This window comes from Elephas maximus, chromosome X, assembly GCF_024166365.1.
Source record: "Elephas maximus indicus isolate mEleMax1 chromosome X, mEleMax1 primary haplotype, whole genome shotgun sequence".
Lineage (NCBI taxonomy): Eukaryota > Metazoa > Chordata > Mammalia > Proboscidea > Elephantidae > Elephas > Elephas maximus.
The window spans coordinates 37,047,719-37,066,445 of NC_064846.1; the positions used below are offsets into that span (position 1 = coordinate 37,047,719).

General features: G+C 38.8%; 1 protein-coding gene across 4 annotated transcripts; it reads left to right on the plus strand.

Annotated features, from left to right (window-relative positions):
- Positions 1-1,202: 1,202 nt before the first annotated feature.
- Positions 1,203-17,231, plus strand: UPF3B (UPF3B regulator of nonsense mediated mRNA decay). 4 transcript variants are annotated; one of them, XR_007515903.1, is made up of 12 exons: positions 1,203-1,429; positions 2,355-2,461; positions 2,629-2,735; positions 4,799-4,897; positions 8,333-8,443; positions 9,882-9,925; positions 10,394-10,576; positions 10,965-11,003; positions 12,826-12,986; positions 13,381-13,675; positions 16,242-16,561; positions 17,116-17,231. XR_007515903.1 is itself a non-coding variant. In XM_049872503.1 (11 exons), the coding sequence occupies exons 1-11, from the start codon at positions 1,274-1,276 to the stop codon at positions 16,389-16,391; spliced, it is 1,452 nt and encodes a 483-aa protein (XP_049728460.1). In that variant the 5' UTR covers positions 1,203-1,273; the 3' UTR covers positions 16,392-17,231. The 4 variants fall into 4 exon arrangements, 3 of the variants coding, with proteins under 3 accessions (XP_049728460.1, XP_049728462.1, XP_049728461.1); XM_049872503.1 differs by having other exon boundaries at positions 16,242-17,231; XM_049872505.1 differs by having other exon boundaries at positions 1,203-1,312; positions 16,242-17,231.
- The last annotated feature ends 1,496 nt before the right edge of the window (positions 17,232-18,727 follow it).

The following is an 18,727-nucleotide window of genomic DNA, read 5'->3' on the forward strand; positions in this document are numbered from 1 at the left end:
TCTGGGTCAAGAATTATTTTTTAAAAGAATAATGAACACAACATTTAAATGAAAATAACTTTTGTACTGAAATTAGATGTTAGTTTTATTGTTCCCATTAAGCTAAGTGGAGTTGAATGCCAGACAGTCCCACATGCTACCTACAAGGAGTTTTATTTGTGAGATGAATGAGTACAAAAGGGACAATAGAACTTGTCGAAAGCAGCCTGCTCTAGGAAGGCCAGGGATGAATTTTTAGAGTAAGGCTTGTATGTATGTGTGCGTAGACATCTTTCTTCTGCTTTTCTGGGGTGTGGTCCCAAACACGATATTGCCCATCTTGGGAAGAAGGACCTTAGAGAGTCCAGTGAAATAAGGAGGAATTCGGGGGTTTCTTTTGAGTCCTTCCTTCCTCTCCTTCTCTTTTCTTTCTTCCCAGTTTGGGACTACTATGAATAATATATAATTGGCTTTTTTTTAAGTGGAGAGGAGGGTGACTCCAACTAAATCATGTTGGGTTTTATTTTTTTTTTCCTTCCTGCAGGGCAGCAATACAACGATAGAATACTTTAAAAAAAAAAAAAAAGGCGATGACAACAAATCTCAGTTTAGTCATATCACGTCATTTAAATATCAGCATCTTCTGCGTGTTTATTATGTGAATCAGCTATGAATCCTAGCCAATATAAAGAAAAAAATTCTAAAACTTCTGGAAGTACACTTTAGAATAGTAGAAAATACAAATCTTTCCCCTAATGAGGTAAAACTCGGAGAACACTGAGTTTATCTGAGAAAAACAAAATGAAGTACAGCCTACAGAACCTATATTTTGGTCTGAAAAACACTGAGCTTTCAAGATTAGAGCATTCAATTTACTCACAAATAGGGACCCTGAGAAATCTATGGCTACCAGCACTCCCGGCCAGAAGTAGGTAGCTACTTTGTATGCCGGGATTTGTAGTCCCCGAAGAGTAGTTCTATTCAAAATGGCGGGATAGCTAATGGTGTGCGAAAGAGCAGGCCCCGACAGAGTCTGGGCCGCGACCGGATTAAGAGTGCCGGGATTCAGCAAGCGGGAAGTAACGACCAGGTGTTAAAACCTTTCTACTGAGGGAAACCGGACGCTCTGAAGTCTCGCGAGATCCTGGCGCGGCCCAATCGAAAGCGAGGCCGGGCTTGTAACTAGGATCCTCTGTTGGGGGGCGGAGCTCTGAGGGAGCTGGGCGGGTTTCGTCGGTGTCTCACATAGCGGCGTATAGGCCCTGCAGCCGCTGTGAGAAACGTAGCCGTGGCCATGAAGGAGGAAAAGGAGCATAGGCCCAAGGAGAAACGAGTAACCCTGTTAACGCCCCCGGGGGCCACAGGCAGCGGCGGTGGGGCTTCGGGGGAAAGCGGGAAGGGGGAAGATAAACAGGATCGGAACAAGGAGAAGAAAGAGGCGCTGAGCAAGGTGCCGGCCGGCCGTCGGCCCGCGAGAGGGTGGGACGGGTCCGCCGCCCACAGCGCATGGTTGGGACTGGGGCTGCCCCCTTCAAGTCCCAGTCTCCCCTCCTGTCTCTTCGGCTGAATGAAAATCGCACCACCCTACCTCACCCATTCGCCTGAAATGAGGGAATCCCCTCCCGGTCAAGCCCTGGGGTGGAAGTGAGGGAAGGGGGGCTCCCCAGATGAGAAGGGTTTAGGTCAGAGCTGTAAGATGATTATCGGCGATGGGACGACAGTGAAGAGAATGGAAAATTAAAAGGGTTATTGGGGAGAATTATTAAATCGTGAGGCGGACCTCAGAGGCGGGAGTAGTTTGTGATAGGATTAATGGAGGCGAGTTGGGGGAGCGCTTAGGGGAGATTAGTGGTCTTTGTAGGGGGGATCGGGAGCATCCTATTTTGGGAGTAATAGGTGCGTTTTTTATACTCTTAACGTTAAAACCAAAAATGTTAGAGTTTTGAATTCTTTAAACTGAATGAGAAAGGATTTTGTTTTAGGATGTGTTGGATGTGGAGGGAGATATCAATAAATCAAGAGTTTGTGGCACCCACAAAAGACCAGGGTTGGCCTACTGACTTCTTAACACTATATTTGTTGAAAAATGGGTGATAAAAAATGCTGTGCAAACCTAATAAATTGCAGGGCCGCTGGTTAAGAGCAGAACCGGAGGTTGTCCTTAATCCAGGCGGTTGTTGTAAGAGTTTTTAAAAACCGCGTTACTAATAGGTTTGACTCTTTCTGATCATTAGGCTGTCGAAGAATATTTTCTCCTGGGTTTTTACAAGTAAAATCATCTTTTAAAACCCAGCTTTCTTCAGGAACTGTGATTCGTTCAGGTATGACAGAGAGTTGATGTGTAGTAATTTGATTTTCCTTATTCATTTCTTAAGGTGGTAGTTCGAAGATTACCTCCCACTTTGACCAAGGAGCAGCTTCTGGAACATCTTCAGCCTATGCCCGAGCATGATTATTTTGAGTTTTTTTCTAATGATACCAGGTAAAGGAAAAGGGGGAGGGGAGTAAAAGAGAAAGATTTCTTCTGTTCTTTGCCTCCTACTAATATTTTCCATTTGATTTTTGATCCTCTTCATTTTAATGTATGTGTACTTGTAATTCAGCCAGACCCCCGCAAGCACATTTACATAATTGCTTTCCTCTCTGCAGTCTGTATCCTCATATGTATGCCAGAGCATACATCAACTTTAAAAACCAAGAGGACATTATTTTGTTCAGGGATCGCTTTGATGGTTATGTATTCCTTGACAATAAAGGTGAGTCCTTATAACTGAACTAGAAGGGGAGTTTCTTCGTCACTTATATGTATAAGACAATGTGTGCATCACAGTCAGTGCTTTCATAGCTTTTCTGAAATCCTGGGTGATAAAATGTGTAACATTTAGAGAGTTTTTACACAGGCGATGAGCTTAGTGCAGTCTTATAAATAGATATGTAACTTGTCACTATAGGGTCTCTATAAATCCAAATTGACTTGATGGCAGTGGGTTTGGTTTTTGGTAGTTTAACTTGTCACTTGCCCTCTAGTATTTATTAACCTGTTCTTTCTGTGGTTTGATCAACTGGATGAAATCACCACCGTTTTCTCATGTGACAAATTTTGCACCCTGGATTAGATGATAATGTTTTAATTATTTACTAGTTTCAGCAGCAATATTGATAAATAACTGTTTAAACTTGTAAGGCAAGTTTTACATGTTTACTTCTCATCTTGCTTCAAGGACCAACATTTGTTTAGTTATTTAATTCAAATACTTTAAGCCAACAGTTCCCAGTGGAATACTGGTTGACATTCTCACTCAGTTGTGTGTAATTAAAACAACAAACTCGATGATCTCCCCCTTTTCATCCAGGAGGGTCCAGTCTATAGGGAAGAACAGTTTCTGCCGTAACTCTCTTTTTATTAATTACCTGCTACTTGTGCAAGATTTAGTCAGAGGATACCCTAGCTGCCATTTGCCACTTTGGGCTATGCAATCACAGGTGAATGGTGTGTCATTTTCTTTTGTTTTTTCAGTATTCCTTCAAAGTTGGTAAAAATTAAATCTTTGCCGGGAAATATACTGGTTAAAATTGAAGGATTGCCACTGTGTATTGGCTACCTTCTATTAATCCTCCTCCAACACCAGTTACTTCTCCACTCCAATTTTTATTCCAGTAGATTGCAATGATTTCCTAATTGCTTAGCATGGAAGTCTGAGTTGCATTTAACCTTTTTCTCCTTTTTTACTCCCTACACTTAAACAAGTAGTGAATCTTGTCAGTTTATTTTTAAATGTCTTGTTTATCTAGACTTACTAACACTTTTACAGTTTATATCCTTATCACCTAATGCTTGGACAACCACTGGCTCTAAACTTATAGGATTTTCCATTTTTGTGTAATTCATTCTGTTATATTGCCATGAAATTAATCTTTAAAAATACTGATTTTAAGATAATTGTGATTTAAAGAAAAAAGTCTAAACTCCTTAGCCCAGTATTTAGGTCCTCCATAGTCTGGTCCTACTTCTGTTTTCTCAGCCTGTATTTCTCACTGCTTCAGCCTGGTTTATCTATTCCTTCTCCTCAAGTATATCACTTTTATTAAGCTAATCTGATTCAACATTCATTAGCATTTCCAAAACCGTGTTTTTTCCATGACTATAATGCCTCCTGGCCATTTCTAGTTGTATGATTCTGGCTCATGTCTACATGCCAACGAGCTAAAGATGGTATTTTATGTCTTGCGTGACGTTTTTCTATGGCGGGATCTGCTGTATTTTTTTTTAATAACAGCTTTATTGAGATATAATTCACATACCATAAAATTCACCCTTTTAAAGTATACAGTTCAGTGGCTTTTAGAATATACATACAGTTGTATAGCCATCACTACACCCTAATTTTAGAACATGTTCACCACCCCAAAAAGAAACTCCATACCCATTAGCTGTCAGTCCTCATTCTCACCACCACCACTGCCCCCAGCTGTAGGCAACCACTAATCTACTTTCTATCTCTATAAATTTGCCTATTCTGGACATTTCTGATGTATTTTTAAATTAGTTTATTTCACAAATCAAAATGTCACATTTTAGGAATTGAGTAAATAAAAATCTTCTTTATTTGCTATATCTTTTCATTATGTTATCAGTGTGAATTTTGGGTTCCTTTGATAGCATGTTGAGTATAGTTGTGCCAGTGTTGTTTATGCCCTTTGGGAAACCCTCTTCAGATTACTGCCATCAGAGGAGGCCTGTAGAGCAGCGGGTTGACTCCTTCGTACTCACTTTTGACATTTTCTTTGTTATAGCAAGTTTTTTTTTTTTTCTAAACAGGTCAAGAATATCCTGCTATAGTAGAATTTGCACCTTTTCAAAAAGCTGCAAAAAAGAAAACTAAGAAAAGAGATACCAAAGTTGGGACTATCGATGATGGTACAGTATTGCTATAGTTATGTAATGTTATTGCTATGGGTTTATTTTTTTTTATATTACCTCTGTGAAGGTTAATTAGATACCAGTATTTTAAATAAGAAAACATATGGAATAAAGTTAATGAGAAAAGGCTTTGCTTAATTGTTAGAATGGAGGTGGATTTCCTACATAGAGTTTCTACTCTATGGTTAGCGGCATTTCATTCCTCCACCATTAAGCAATATAGGATTAAATATTGTGTAGTAAAACACCTTTAAGTCTACTGATTAGACAATGGAAAAAAATCAGATGTTTCAAAGTATAACAGCTGCTTATTGAGACCTCTTACTATTTTTATCATTATTTATTTCGCTTTCAGTTTCTCTTATCTTTTATAAATAGGTTTATCATTGAGAGCTGTGATAAAAAAATTTCCATACCTGAGTAATTTAATATAAGATGGCTTCTGTGGTCAATTCTATGTTTTAAGGCTTTGAATATGCAGTTACCTATAACCCAGACCCAGTGCCCTCGAGTCGATTCCGACTCATAGCGACCCTATAGGACGGAGTAGAACTGCCCCATAGAGTTTCCAAGGAGCGCCTGGCGGATTCGAACTGCCGACCCTTTGGTTAGCAGCTGTAGCACTTAACCAGTACTCCACCAGGGTTTCCCAGTTACCTATACACATAGTAATTAGGCTGAACTAATAGGAACTGAAAAACAGGAATAATTGGCATATAAGGTAAACTGGGTCCAGATTTTGAGATCTGTGTAACCGCTTTTTTTGGCGATGTTAGATAAAGCTTGGCTCCAGTATATCACATTGGATTGATATTTCAAAATAATGTAGTTTGATTTCCATCACTCACTACTATAACTGATATAAAGAAGACATAGTAAAGAGTCAATGACACATAGCTGCTTATTGATTATATCATAGATTCAAATCTGGAAGACTATAAATCAACATGCTGAACAGTGCATAGAAACTCCATAAGGCAAGCAGTAGAATAACTCAGATATGTTACCTTTCTAATGTCAAGGTACCTAAGAAAGGACTCCAGGAAATATCATCACCTCCAGTGTCACATATAGGACTTGCCCCTAATTTATTTTTTTGGAACACCTGATTTTCATATAAAACCAAAACCAAACCAGCTGCTGTCGAGTCGATTCCGACTCATAGCGACCTTATAGGGCAGAGTAGAGCTGCCCCATAGAGTTTCCAGGGAGCGCCTGGCGGATTCAAACTGCTGACCTTTTGGTTAGCAGCCTTAGCACTTAACCACTACGCCACCAGGGTTTCCGATTTTCATATGTTGGTGTAAAAAATTGGCAAGGCAGGTGTGTCTAACCTCATCTAACTTCAGGAGGGGACAAGAATCATCAGTATCAGCCCAAAGCTAATTCTTATGAGGTGAAAGATGGACATACTGCCTCTCTCCAACTGTTTTACCAATTCTGACACCAGCCATCCCTCTCAGAGCGCTGTCTACTTCTCTGCTGGGTTTGATAATACGTTGCAGTGGCCACACACAACTCATAAACAATACTGACGATTATGGGGTTTATTAGGGAAATAACATGTTATCGTTCAGGATCAGGAACAATAGGCTACAACTCAGGATCAGGATCAGGAAGCATGTAGGCAAAGTCTCCCTTCAGTGCAGGTCATTTCTCTCAGCTTCTCTTGGCCATGCAGGCCTCCTCTCAGCCCCCTCAGGATAGGCCTGCTCTCTCAGCTCTTGGACCAGCCTCTGCCCTGCTTGGGTAAGTGTTACAAAGCTCTTTAGCTCTGCAGGTAAGTGCCCAAAGGCACTCTACTCCACCAATATGCTTCAGCCCGAAGGTGCTCAGCTCTCTAGCTCTATGGGTCAGCAAGCCTAGCTCCGCCAACAAGTGTTTGGGGACATCTCACTCCACTAGGAAGCCTCCTGCCTAGAGGCTGAAGGTACTCAGCTCTCTCACTCCATGGGTGGGCATGCCTTGCACCAGTCTCCTGGTTTTGCTGCTACCATTTCTCTGCCGCTCTTATTGCTGCCTCTCTCCATCTCAGGGCTTCTCCAGCGTTAAAGTTCTCTCTGTCTCCTGGGTCTAGGAGGTTTTTATCAGCCCAGGGACCCTGGGTCAAAAGGATCCACTTCACTCCCAGCTCTTCTTTCTTAATGGTTGTGAGGTCCCCTTTTTCCATTCCTGGGATGGCTCATTTTAAGCCTAGAGGGATGGCAAAACTGACCAATCCTCTCATTAGGGTTCCATGGCATGGTCCCACCCCCACAAGGGTGCCATATACCTTAGTAGGCCACAAGCACCTTATTTGCATAGTCCCACCCAATTATTTGGGGGGAGGTATTAAAAAAATTTTTTACACTACCTCAGAAGATCCCATAGCTATAACTTTCAGTTCATCCATAAGTATGACTCTCGATTAGTAGGAGCAGTGACTTTTAAAAGCGAACTGTATGGATTCTGATTCAATAGATCTGGGTGAAAGTCCATATTTTCTAACAAGCACCCAGGTGAGACCAAATGCCAGGGACCACAGTTTGGGTAGCAAGGGCTTAGATACTTTATTTAACTTAAAACCTAGTGTACTTGTATTTGCCAATTTTCTGTAGGGTTGAGGCCTTGTCTCATGTGGACCCACTGGTGGTGGATCTGTGATATCTTTCTTCATAAACCATGCCAATAATACATCTTTCATGATTTCTAACTCCTGTTTTCCTAAAGTAGAGCAAAAACTTAACGATCTTGAGCATGAAGCCCTCCTAGAACTTAATCATTTTTTCTCATTTAATCTCTTCCGTTATATTGCCCACACTTAATAGCAATTTTTCCAAAACATTAAACTTAGTTTTCACAATTCAAAAAAAAAAGCGAACAGTATGATTAACAACATAAATAACAAATCCCATTTCTGTGGAGTCAATTCTAACTCATAGCGACCCTATAGGACAGAGTAGAACTACCCTATTGGGTTTTTGAGGCTGTAGTCTTTAGGAAAGCAGACTGCCACATCTTTCTCCCGTGGAGCAGCTGGTGGGTTCAAACTGCTGACTTTTCAGTTAGCAGCCAAGCGCTTAACTACTGTGCTACCAGGGCTCCCCTTAAAATGTTAATAATTTGTCATATTTGCTTCAGATTAAAAAGAAAAAAATTACAGAAAATAAAAGCAAACTGTGACATCCCTGGTGGTTCTGTTATAATATGTGGTGTCTCATTTTCCCTGACACCCATGTTACACCAGACTCCCGTAGTGAGTACCAGTGATAGAAATTCTGAGAGTGATGACCAACGAAGCCCTAAATAGTCTATCTTGTGTGGGTATGACTTGGTTTATTTTCAGTCTTCCATGAAGTAGAAAATTATCTTCTTTGATAAAATATTCTAGATAATATTTCCTATTTTATTTAAAGTTGGCTACATTTTCTGTTTCCTTGATTGCTCATTTAGATCCAGAGTATAGAAAATTTTTGGAAAGCTATGCAACAGATAATGAGAAAATGACATCTACTCCAGAGACACTGCTAGAGGAAATAGAAGCAAAAAATAGAGAATTAATAGGTAAGTGGGCAAAAGGCATTTAGGGGAATGGCTTTTTCATCAGAATACCTAGACCTGACTCCTACTTTTATCACTTGCTAGCTGTGTGACCTTGGGGAAAACGACTTCTCCGAGACTCTGCTTCTCCTACTGTAAAATGTAGATGCCATTACCTACCTCACAGGATTATGAGGTGAATTGATAAGATGAGGAAAAAAAATTCTCTGTGCCCTATTTAGTGCCATGCAAATGTAACAAAATTTTGAAGACTAGTATGGGTCCTTTATATATTGGTAAGCCTTCAAAGATAGATTGATATTTTTTAGTAATAAGAATATTCCTACAGAATTTTTGGCCTGAAATAGCAAAAAATAAAATTACTTTCTGCAAAATTGAAATCCTTTTGAGAAATTCTAGCTTGGATGTCTTTGCCAGGCTTTCAAACTGGTTCTTTCCGGTTCAAACCCCTGATGAGAATTTGCATTTCTAACAAGTTCCCAGGTGATACTAATGCTGCTGGTTAGGGACCAATTCCAGAGCCACTAGTAGTGTCCAACCAAACCAAATCAAACCCGTTGCTGTCGACTCATTGTGAACCTATAGGACAGGGTAGAACTGCCCCCATAGAGTTTCCAAGGGGTGGCTGGTAGATTCGAGCTGCTGAACTTTTAACCTATGCCACCAGGGTTTCCACTAGTAGCGCCGGTGTTTCTCAAAATTATCATATATAGGAATCTCCTGGGGAATCTTGTTTAAACTGTAGATTCTGATTCAGTGTATCTTGGGTGGAAATGCAAATTATCCACAGGGGTTGGAACTGGAAGGAACCCGTCCAAAGCTCTGGTTGTGTCTAGTAGTAATTTGTCACTACTGTACCAATAGCTCTAAACATGAGCATAGTCTTTGGCCCAGGATTTCCACTTCTAGGAATTTATCTTAAGGAGGTAAGTATGTATTCAAAAATCTAGATACAAGGCTAGGTAGCATTGTTCAAAATATCAAAAAATACACTTAAATAATAATTTTAATGGCTATATAGTACAAGCCCATCTCTGATAATTTCCTTAGAATAAATTCCTAGAAGTGGAATTATGGGGTCAAGAGGATTAGGTATTTTAGCTCCCTCCCTCAGTTTCTTTCCAGAGAAAGTTGAATGAATTTATACTCCCATCAGTAAAATAAAAAAAAACATATTTTGTACTTAATTCTTACCAACACTGGGAATTACTCTTAAAAAATTATTTTATTGTCTTAGTTTGAATTTCTTCATTTCTTTAAAAGTATTTTTAGCCTGCAGAGTTGAAATAAAATGCTGTAAAACCTCTGATAATATGGTTGCGAACTTTCTGTTTAAGGGGTGTAGTTTTCCCACCTTGGGTGGGTGGCAGGGAATGTCAGAAAATGGAATTCTTTCTAGGGGTTGATAAGTATTATTAATAATCTGTTTACATTTATGTAGCTAAAAAGACAACCCCACTTTTGAGCTTCCTGAAAAACAAGCAGGTAAACCTTTTGATTTTATAGTTCTCTTAATACTTTTTATTTTATTCATTCACATTCTATAAACATTTCCGTAGTGTTGGGGGCCTGTAGGAAAATAGCTGCTTTTCCACCATCATTCCTTAAAGATATGGCCCTTTGGTCTCACTCTCTGGCCCTCTCCTTCCCTCTGGTTGTTGGACCAGGGTTTCACTCTGCAAACCTAGAGAGTCCTTAGCTTGTCCCAAAGACACTCTCTCGATATTCTGAAAGCTGGTAATGTAGCAAGCCAGCAGTGGGAGGCTCTGATACCAGCAGCCCCTGGTCTTCATTCTCTTTCATATTCTGAATGGGGGAGTGTCGGGTTAAAGAGGTAGAAAGTAGGAAGGAAAGATGATCCACTTTAGTGAGTGGTCACCATGCCTTCAGAATTGGCTAAATATTTGGTGATGAATGTCCTGTTTGAAGGCTGGTGTTTGTGTTTCTTTCTAGAGAATGAGAGAAGAAAAGAGAGAGGAAAGAAGGAGGCGAGAGATAGAAAGAAAAAGACAAAGAGAAGAAGAGAGGAGAAAATGGAAAGAAGAGGAGAAACGAAAAAGAAAAGATATAGAAAAGCTAAAGAAGGTAGACAGAGTTCCAGAAAGGGACAAATTAAAGGATGAACCAAAGATTAAGGTATGAAAATAAATTAAGCAGACTGCATGTTCCTGAAAATTGCATGTGTCTATTTCTTTAAATATGCATGCATCTTGTGTTGGTGTAAATATAGATTCATGGGGTGGGGGAGGGAAGTGAACCAATAAAAAACTTGCCTACAATACTAAGTAGGTTTTAAAAATCAAGATCATTTGAAAGGATTAGTTTACATGATATCGATCAGTTCTTCAGTGTAGATCGTATTATTTTTATCATGGAAGATGTTCAATTTTTAGACTACTATTCTCTAAATTCATAGTAAATAAGGGCTTAGGGCTGGCTGGCATTAATTATGGGTTTTATTCAGCTTTTCCTTCATATTTGATACATAAAGTTGCCTCATCTGTTTGTTTTCCACTGTCTTCAGGTACACAGGTTTCTGTTACAAGCTGTGAATCAGAAAAATGTAAGGACCAAGTACATGATACTGAGCACCTAGTATCATGTCACACACACAGGTCTTAGTTAATAAGTCCTTTTGGTGGTGGTTGTAGTTTTACCTGTAGAAAACTCTTTCAAACTGACTTGGGTCTTTTTAAAAGCTGAGCTATTTACACACCTGCTTCAAAAGGAAGCCCAGGTGACTTCCTCATGCTCTGCTGTGTACCCAGAATCTTCAACAATATACAGCCAGAGGACAACTGTGCTTAAATAGCTCTTTCTCATCTTCTTATATGCCTCTCATAACTGGCGGCCTAATGGGAGTACTAGAGATTAATATCATCCTGCATTATGTGCCTTCCCCTCTCACGTGATTCCCAGGTTATCTTTCATCTAGCTGGGAATCTGTGAGCAGAAGATTCTGATTTATGTATTACGTTTAGGAAGAGGAAAACTTGTAAAAAGATCCCAACCTCTCTGCTTCCTTCCCTTCTGGGGGCATGGCTCTGGCAGCTCTTGTTCTGATGAACTTCCTGGGGACTTGATTCCCTAGTACTTCAGAAAAAGTCGGAGAAAATCTCACAGAGATCATGGCAGGGTCTCCCTGTTTTACCTCCTGAAAATTCAGCAGTTTATGTGGCTAGGCTTCCCTGAGTCTTTATGGGTCTCATTATCGGTGATAAGGGGCTTAAGGGGGGAGTGGTTCCCATCTTAATTCCCTCCAGCAGTCTTTGTCTGCCATGCCATTAGTGACGTGACTTGCTATCCCTAATTATTACCAAGGCAGAAGGTAGAGCCAGCCATGCTAGAGACATTCATTAATGTTCTTATTAGAATAATGAACCTCTTGGTTTCTAATAAAGATGTTCATTAGAGAAATAAGAACACTTCCAATGAAAGCTGCACATGGTATCCTCACTTTGATACACTAGCGCTTTCTTAGTGTTCAGTTGGGGCTCGCCATTTGCAGTGGCTGTCTGTGCTTTAATACTTCATGCTTATGTCTTTTATGGTGCTTTGCCTTTTGCTTGGCGACTTGTGTGTTGCCTTCACTCTGAGACTTGAAATTCTCTTTTGCCTAAAATCTCTCTGAATATCCCAATACTTGGGGGTACTGTAGAGAGATTTGTAGCAGTGGACGGGGAAAGAAGTTGTCTTGTTAAGCAATTTGGACTTTATAAACCACTTGTATATATATATATATATATATATATAAATATCGAACAGAGTTCCTACTCAGTAAAGGAGGAACTTCACTGTTCTGTTTTATAAAGCATTTGGATTTTTAAATCAAATGCCAAATAATTCTTGTTGTTCATCTGTAATAGTAATATGATTGTTCCGTCATAAGGAAAATATATTAATTCTCAGGCTCAAGGCAAAATTATTTCCGCCACGGATCTCTCCTTTAGTGACCAAGGTATTTGTCACCCCAAGTACTAAATAAAAACAGTCTAACGTGAATGACCTGCCTAGCATTTTAAATTTGTAGTACATTTTCACATTAAGTTTTATCGACATGCTGATTTGCTACAGAAGGCAGACTTGGAAGGGTGCATTGGTTCACTTAAAGGTCAACCTACTTAAACCCAAAAGAGCCTTGATCCTATTGCTACAAAGTGATTAAGCCACTCTATTTGCGTGGGTAACACTTTCACATTAACAGCATTCTCTTAGCACATTACTATTCTTGTGCATTAATTGTTCTCCTGGAAGTTTAAGAGCACCTGCAGATTTTGGGGGCCTTATATAGTCTAAATTTTAAAAATTTAGTATATTGTTTTTTTGATCAAAAAAGAAGCCAAGTCCTACCCTTCAAAATAAAAACAAACTTACTCTTTTTAAAGCTGCTCAAGAAGCCAGAAAAAGGGGATGAAAAAGAATTGGACAAAAGAGAAAAGCCCAAGAAATTGGACAAAGAGAATCTGAATGATGAAAGAGCTAGTGGGCAGAGTTGTTCTTTGACCAGGCGTTCTGATGGTGAACTTAAAGATGAAAAGCTAAAGAGGTCAGTAGTTGAGGGCTGTTTGGTGTGTCTGAGTTAGACATTTTTCCAGATGCTACTTTTGCTGCTGTGTCCTGGGCCTGTACCTGAATTAAGATAAACTATTTGATTAGGTTGCTATGAGTTGGAATTGACATGATGGCAATAGGTTTGGTTTTTTTTTGTTTGTTTCTTTCTTTCTGTTTTATCAGGGGGGATGAGGAAGAAAAGTTTCAAATATTCCAGTATTTTAATTTGGGTGAATGATTTTAGTTTCTTGTTTTTTTAAACACTAGTAGTTTTTACTCCACCCAGAAAGTGTAACCTCATTGCAGTGGCCAAGTCAAAATCACAGTGTTCCTGCATTTGTGATGACAAGATCTTTGAGGGTTCATTTTCACGTTTGTTTTTCGTGCAGACCTGAAGATGAAAATAGCAGGGACTACAGGGAGAGGGAACGGGATTATGACCGAGATCAAGAACGCATACTTCGGGAGAGAGAGAGACTGAAACGGCAAGAAGAAGAACGCCGTAGGCAGAAGGAGCGCTATGAGAAAGAGAAGGCTTTTAAAAGAAAGGAAGAAGAAATGAAAAAAGAGAAAGAAGCACTTAGGGATAAAGGAAAGAGGAACGAAAGTACAGAATCAATGGGCAACTCAGAAAAAACTGAAAAAAAAGAGGAAGTGGTTAAGAGAGATCGCATAAGAAACAAGGTGTGCCACTTTTCTTTAAACTTGCTTATTTTCATGAAGAATTTTCTTTTCCTGCAAGTGTAAAGAAAAGGGCTAGCTTATTGTTTACTGTAGAATTTTTAAAGAGGAACTTTAACTATCTGAGATGGTTTTTTTTTCGGTCTTGACAGGGTTCTTCTTTTTAAACTTATTGTGGAAATTTCAAACATACATAGGAGTACAGACGATAGTATGATGAACCCCCATGTACCCATCACCAAGTTTCAACAATTGTCAGCTCACTAGATTATCTTAGAGCAAATCCTAGACTTATAACTTCTTTCTTAAATACTTCAATATTAGAGATAAAAACTTTTTCTTAATAATATAATCCTAGTCGCATTCACACCAAAAAAATTAACCATAATTCCTGAATATCAGATCTAGTAAGTGTTCAGAATTTCCCAGTTGTCTCACTAACATCTTTTTTATAAAAGGATTTAAACAAGGTTCACAAACAAATTGTATTTGCTTGAAATGTCTCTTAAATCTCTTTTAATCTAAACAAGTCCCCTTAATTGTTTTGTTTTCCTACCGTTTATTTGTTGCAGAGGCCAATTTGTTCTGTAGAGCTTCTCATGTTCTGGTTTGACAAATTGCATTCCTTTGGTGGTGTTTAACATGCTTCTCCATCTTCTGTGTTTCTTTTAAAACTGGTAGTTATATCTTGGGCAGGCATCAGCAAACTTTTCCAGCAAAGTGCAAGATGGTAAATATTTTTGATTTTGTGAGCTTTACGGTCTCTGTCATGACAGATCAACTCTGCACAAAAGCACCCATAGATAATACTTTGGTGAATGAGCATGGCTATGTGCCATTCAAAATTTATTTACAAAAACAGGTGGCCCCTGATCTAGAGGCTTGAATATATCCAGATTCAATTTTTTGGCAAGAATATTTTATAGGTAGTGCTGTGTACTTCTTACTCCATCATATTAGGAAGCATGTAATATCTGAGTGGTTTCTTTGGTCTGTGTGTGATGTTAGGATTAGTGAATACCAATTGTATTGTGGTTATGTAATAGAATGTCCTTGTTCTTAGGTAGTACAAGCAGAAGTATTTTGGGGTGAAAGGTTGGTCATGATGTCTGTACCTTATTCTCAAATGGTCCTGTGATAATAATAGCGTGTGTATTAGAGTAAAAGCAAGTGTAGCAGAATGTTAACAATTAAAGGGTATAAGTATTCAGTGTATAATTTTTGCAACATTTCTATAGATTTAGAATTTTTCATGATAAAAAGTTGGAAAGACAATTGATCGGTAGATTCAGGTATTGTAGTCCTGATCCATCTATTATAAACATGTTTATCAACCTTTCTCCTAATGGCTTTGCCTAGATGCTTTATTTCATTAGGGGTTGCAAAATGGTGACAGAAGAATTCTGCCTCTCCTTCTGCATTTATTAGGTGATGTTCTTCTATAAGAAAGAATTATCCCTCATCATTTATTCGGTTAGCCTGAGACACAGTTTGTACAAGAAAGGCAAGATAAACACTTGATTCTTTCCCTTTATTTACCAGTATTCGGAGTAATGAGTTGGTGTTCCAGCAACTTCTAGGGGTTATCGATGAGTTTTGTATTGTTTTTTGTTTGCTTAGTCTTTCAGAACTCATGGATTTAGAAATATTTCCTGTGTTCCAGTTTGTTAAAGTTGTTACTGTTGGTGTTCAAATTGTCCCATCTTTGCAGAGTGGGCATCCCATCATCAGTTTTTCAAATTATATATAGGATTCTCATCTGTATTAGTATTTCATTTAATTCAGTGATTTAATTGCTGGAATTATTCAATTAAGAGTAATGCTTTAAGGCTAACTTTCATAAATCAGAGAGAAAGGGTTTAAGGAAGGCTCATGCAGTTTTTTATTGAATTCTAAAAATGGCCTATTCAGTTACGTTTCCCAGGATCATATTGTCAGAAACCAAACATATTACTTGAAGTGAGCAGTGCATAGTTACTTCATTGAAGCTTATTTATGAATCTGGGATCAAAAGTGCCACCTAGACAGTCTCAAACTGGGTATCACGTTGTCATATCTGAATACAAATCATGTTTTTGTGACCAGTTACTTTTTTTTTTTTTACATGGGGTCTGAACTCATAATTTTAGGAAGGTCTGCACTTAAGAGTTTGTATTCTTTGTTATCCTTACTCCTAAAAATTTTTGTATGTGGTGGTGCGTTTTAAAGCCAGTTTACTAATCAGGAGGAGTGAGAGTCGACTGGCCATGGTTTCTGAGTTAAAAAATTTCAAGCTGATTCAGTTCATCTTGAGATGGTTAAGAAAAGTAGGCAATAGATTTCTCAGAAATTTACTCTAAGCATATCAAGTAATACGAAATGATTGCTTTTCTTTGGATATAAAGGAAAGAAAGCAGGCCATTGAAAGCAAATTAACCATCACCACTTACTGTCACGTACCATGCTCTCACATTTTTCATCTTGGATGAGTTGTTTTTGGTATATATTAATACAAATACATTATTCTGAAAATCCTGCATAAAAGCTTAGTAGCAATGTTGTAACATTAACATATTTCATTTTACTTTAGGACCGTCCAGCAATGCAGCTTTACCAACCAGGAGCTCGAAGCCGAAACCGACTGTGTGCCCCAGACGACAGCACCAAGTCTGCAGATTCAGCAATAGAAAAAAAGCAGGAAAGTGCTATTAGCCATAGAAAAGAAGCAGGAGACGAGTGATAAGTCCACATGGCCTTAGGTGTCCTGACTGTCTAGGCAGCCAAAGAGCACGAATTAAGCAATCCAGAAGTGCCTTCAGGGCAAAGGAATAGAGAGAAAGGGGGTCGCAGTGCTGGTGGGGTACATTGAAGAGGAGTATGTTTTGCGTCAAAGCAAGAATCAGATTGCAGGTCAGAATTTGAAGTACAATTTCATTGTTTATGCCGTTTCCACAAATTCCTTTTAAAGTGTCAGAAGAGATGAGGGAGGTGACATGCATTGCAACTCGCAGGCTAGAAATGTCAAGTGAGGACTTAAATGTGTATGACACAAGAGCAAATAAGAGAACTGGATCTCAAATCGAAAGGTTCTATTAGTCCTGAGTTGAACTTTCTTAAGTTGAGTGGAGCAGAGTCAGTTTGAAGTCTTGTTCAGATTTAGTTGTGTTATTGGTAATAACTGTTGAATTTGTGTAGTGTAGAAGCAACAAGCATGTAATTGTAGTACAAGTATGGTGACGGATATAACAGATTTTTTCCTGAGGCATAAAATTGAACAGTCACTTTATAATCTATATCCTATGTCCTAAAATGTTGAAATTAATTTGAGTGTTTTGATTGTTTATGTGAGCTTAGCATAAAGAATATTTTTAACGTCTCAGTTTTCTTTTAGTAGTTATTAATATTAATAGGTAAAATCTAGCCCTTGTTTGATTCTTGACAATCAAGTCTTTGTTTTATCTTAGGTCTCATGATCTGAGTGCATACCCTCTGCAAGAAGGAACCGTCACCAATATTCGTTCCTGTTAAATAACAACTTTTAGTCTTAGCGTGTTTTGTATTGGTGTCAATAAATATCAAATACCACTCAAATATGAAGTTAAGTGTATTTATTACCTTTACAAAATAGCTATGAGTTTTGAGAAATTAAACTTTTGATACTGAATTAACTTCTTAGGAAGTTTGAAAGGGAATAAATGATATTAATATTTGCTTTCACTAGCATTATGCCTTTATTTTGCCTACCAAAAAAACCCAAACCTATTGCCATCGAGTTGATCCCCACTCATAGCGACCCTATAGGACAGAGTCGAACTGCCTCATAGGGTTTCCAAGGAGTGGCTGGTAAATTTGAACTGCCGACATTTTGGTTAGCAGTCGAGCTCTTAATCACTGCACCCACCAAGGAGAAGATCAAATCATGGTTTATTACTCTTGTTCCATAAGAACCGAAATGTTTGGAGAACATCTTGAGCTGCTGCTTTATTTTCATCCTGCTAGCTCCTTCTAATGTGGCATCGGTTTGCTCTTAATTAATAAGTCACTGCTTTATGTTTTCCTTGGCTTCTCAAAACCAGTATCCCAGGAGGCAAGTAGAAGAACCATTAAAGATGACTGAAAGAGAATGGTCTTCAGTTGGGACAGAGTACTAAAATAAGGGAAGGGGAAATTTCTAGAAGGAATGGACAACAATGTCCTGTGCCACAGAGAGGTTAAGGAAGATAAAAAATGTGAAGTGTTAATTGGATTTGACACTATTGATCTCGTTAGTGAACTGGTGGGGCAGAAACCATGGTACAGTGAGGGATGAATGGAAGGTGGGTGGGAAATGGAAATGAAGGCTGTTGGATAAATAGATGTTGGAGCTCAGAGAAGAGATTTGGACTGGAGGTACAGATTTGGAATCCATCTATTCTTACATGGTCCATTGAAGCCATGGGCTTGGATTTAGTCACTTAAGGGGAGAGTGAAGAAAAGAAGCAGACCTAGGGCCCAGCCTTGAAGAACACTAACATTACTATGCAGGTAAGGCAATTAATTTACAAAGACAGAAGGAATATCCAGAGAGTGGGAGAAAACCCAGAATTCTCTGGTGTTAATCCAAGAGAAAAGAATGTCTGAAGAAGAGGAAGTGACCAAGAAGAGTTGAATACCGCTGAGAGAGAAGTATGATGTCTGAAAACAAGGCCATTGGATTCAATGACTTACAAATCATTGATGACCTGGAATGATGGAGAATAGAAGCCAGACTAGATTGAACAATAAGTGGGAGAGGAGGAAATGGAACCAGTATAGATAACTCTAAAGATGTTTGGCAGTGAAAAAATGGAGACAAGGTAAATGGTGTTGGTGGAGGATCATTTTAAATATGAGAAATACTAGAACATGTTTAGAAGCCAAAAGGAAAGCTCTATTAGAGGATGAATAACCAAGGAAAGTGATAAGCAGTAGTGTAGGTTTCCTTAGAAGGCAGGTAAACATGGAAGCCAAGATGGAGGTTAGAGGACATGGCCTTAGGATGAGGGACACTCCTGAACCATTAGTCATGAGCTGGCATTGCTTGCCTCCTTACCCTGT

Excerpts from the sequence above, each read along its gene's own strand:
- UPF3B (XM_049872503.1), top strand. The coding sequence starts at position 1,274 with ATGAAGGAGGAAAAGGAGCATAGGCCCAAGGAGAAACGAGTAACCCTG. Across the intron at positions 9,926-10,393 it reads GCTTCCTGAAAAACAAGCAG|AGAATGAGAGAAGAAAAGAG; the intron begins GTAAACCTTTTG and ends GTTTCTTTCTAG. Across the intron at positions 13,676-16,241 it reads GAGATCGCATAAGAAACAAG|GACCGTCCAGCAATGCAGCT; the intron begins GTGTGCCACTTT and ends ATTTTACTTTAG.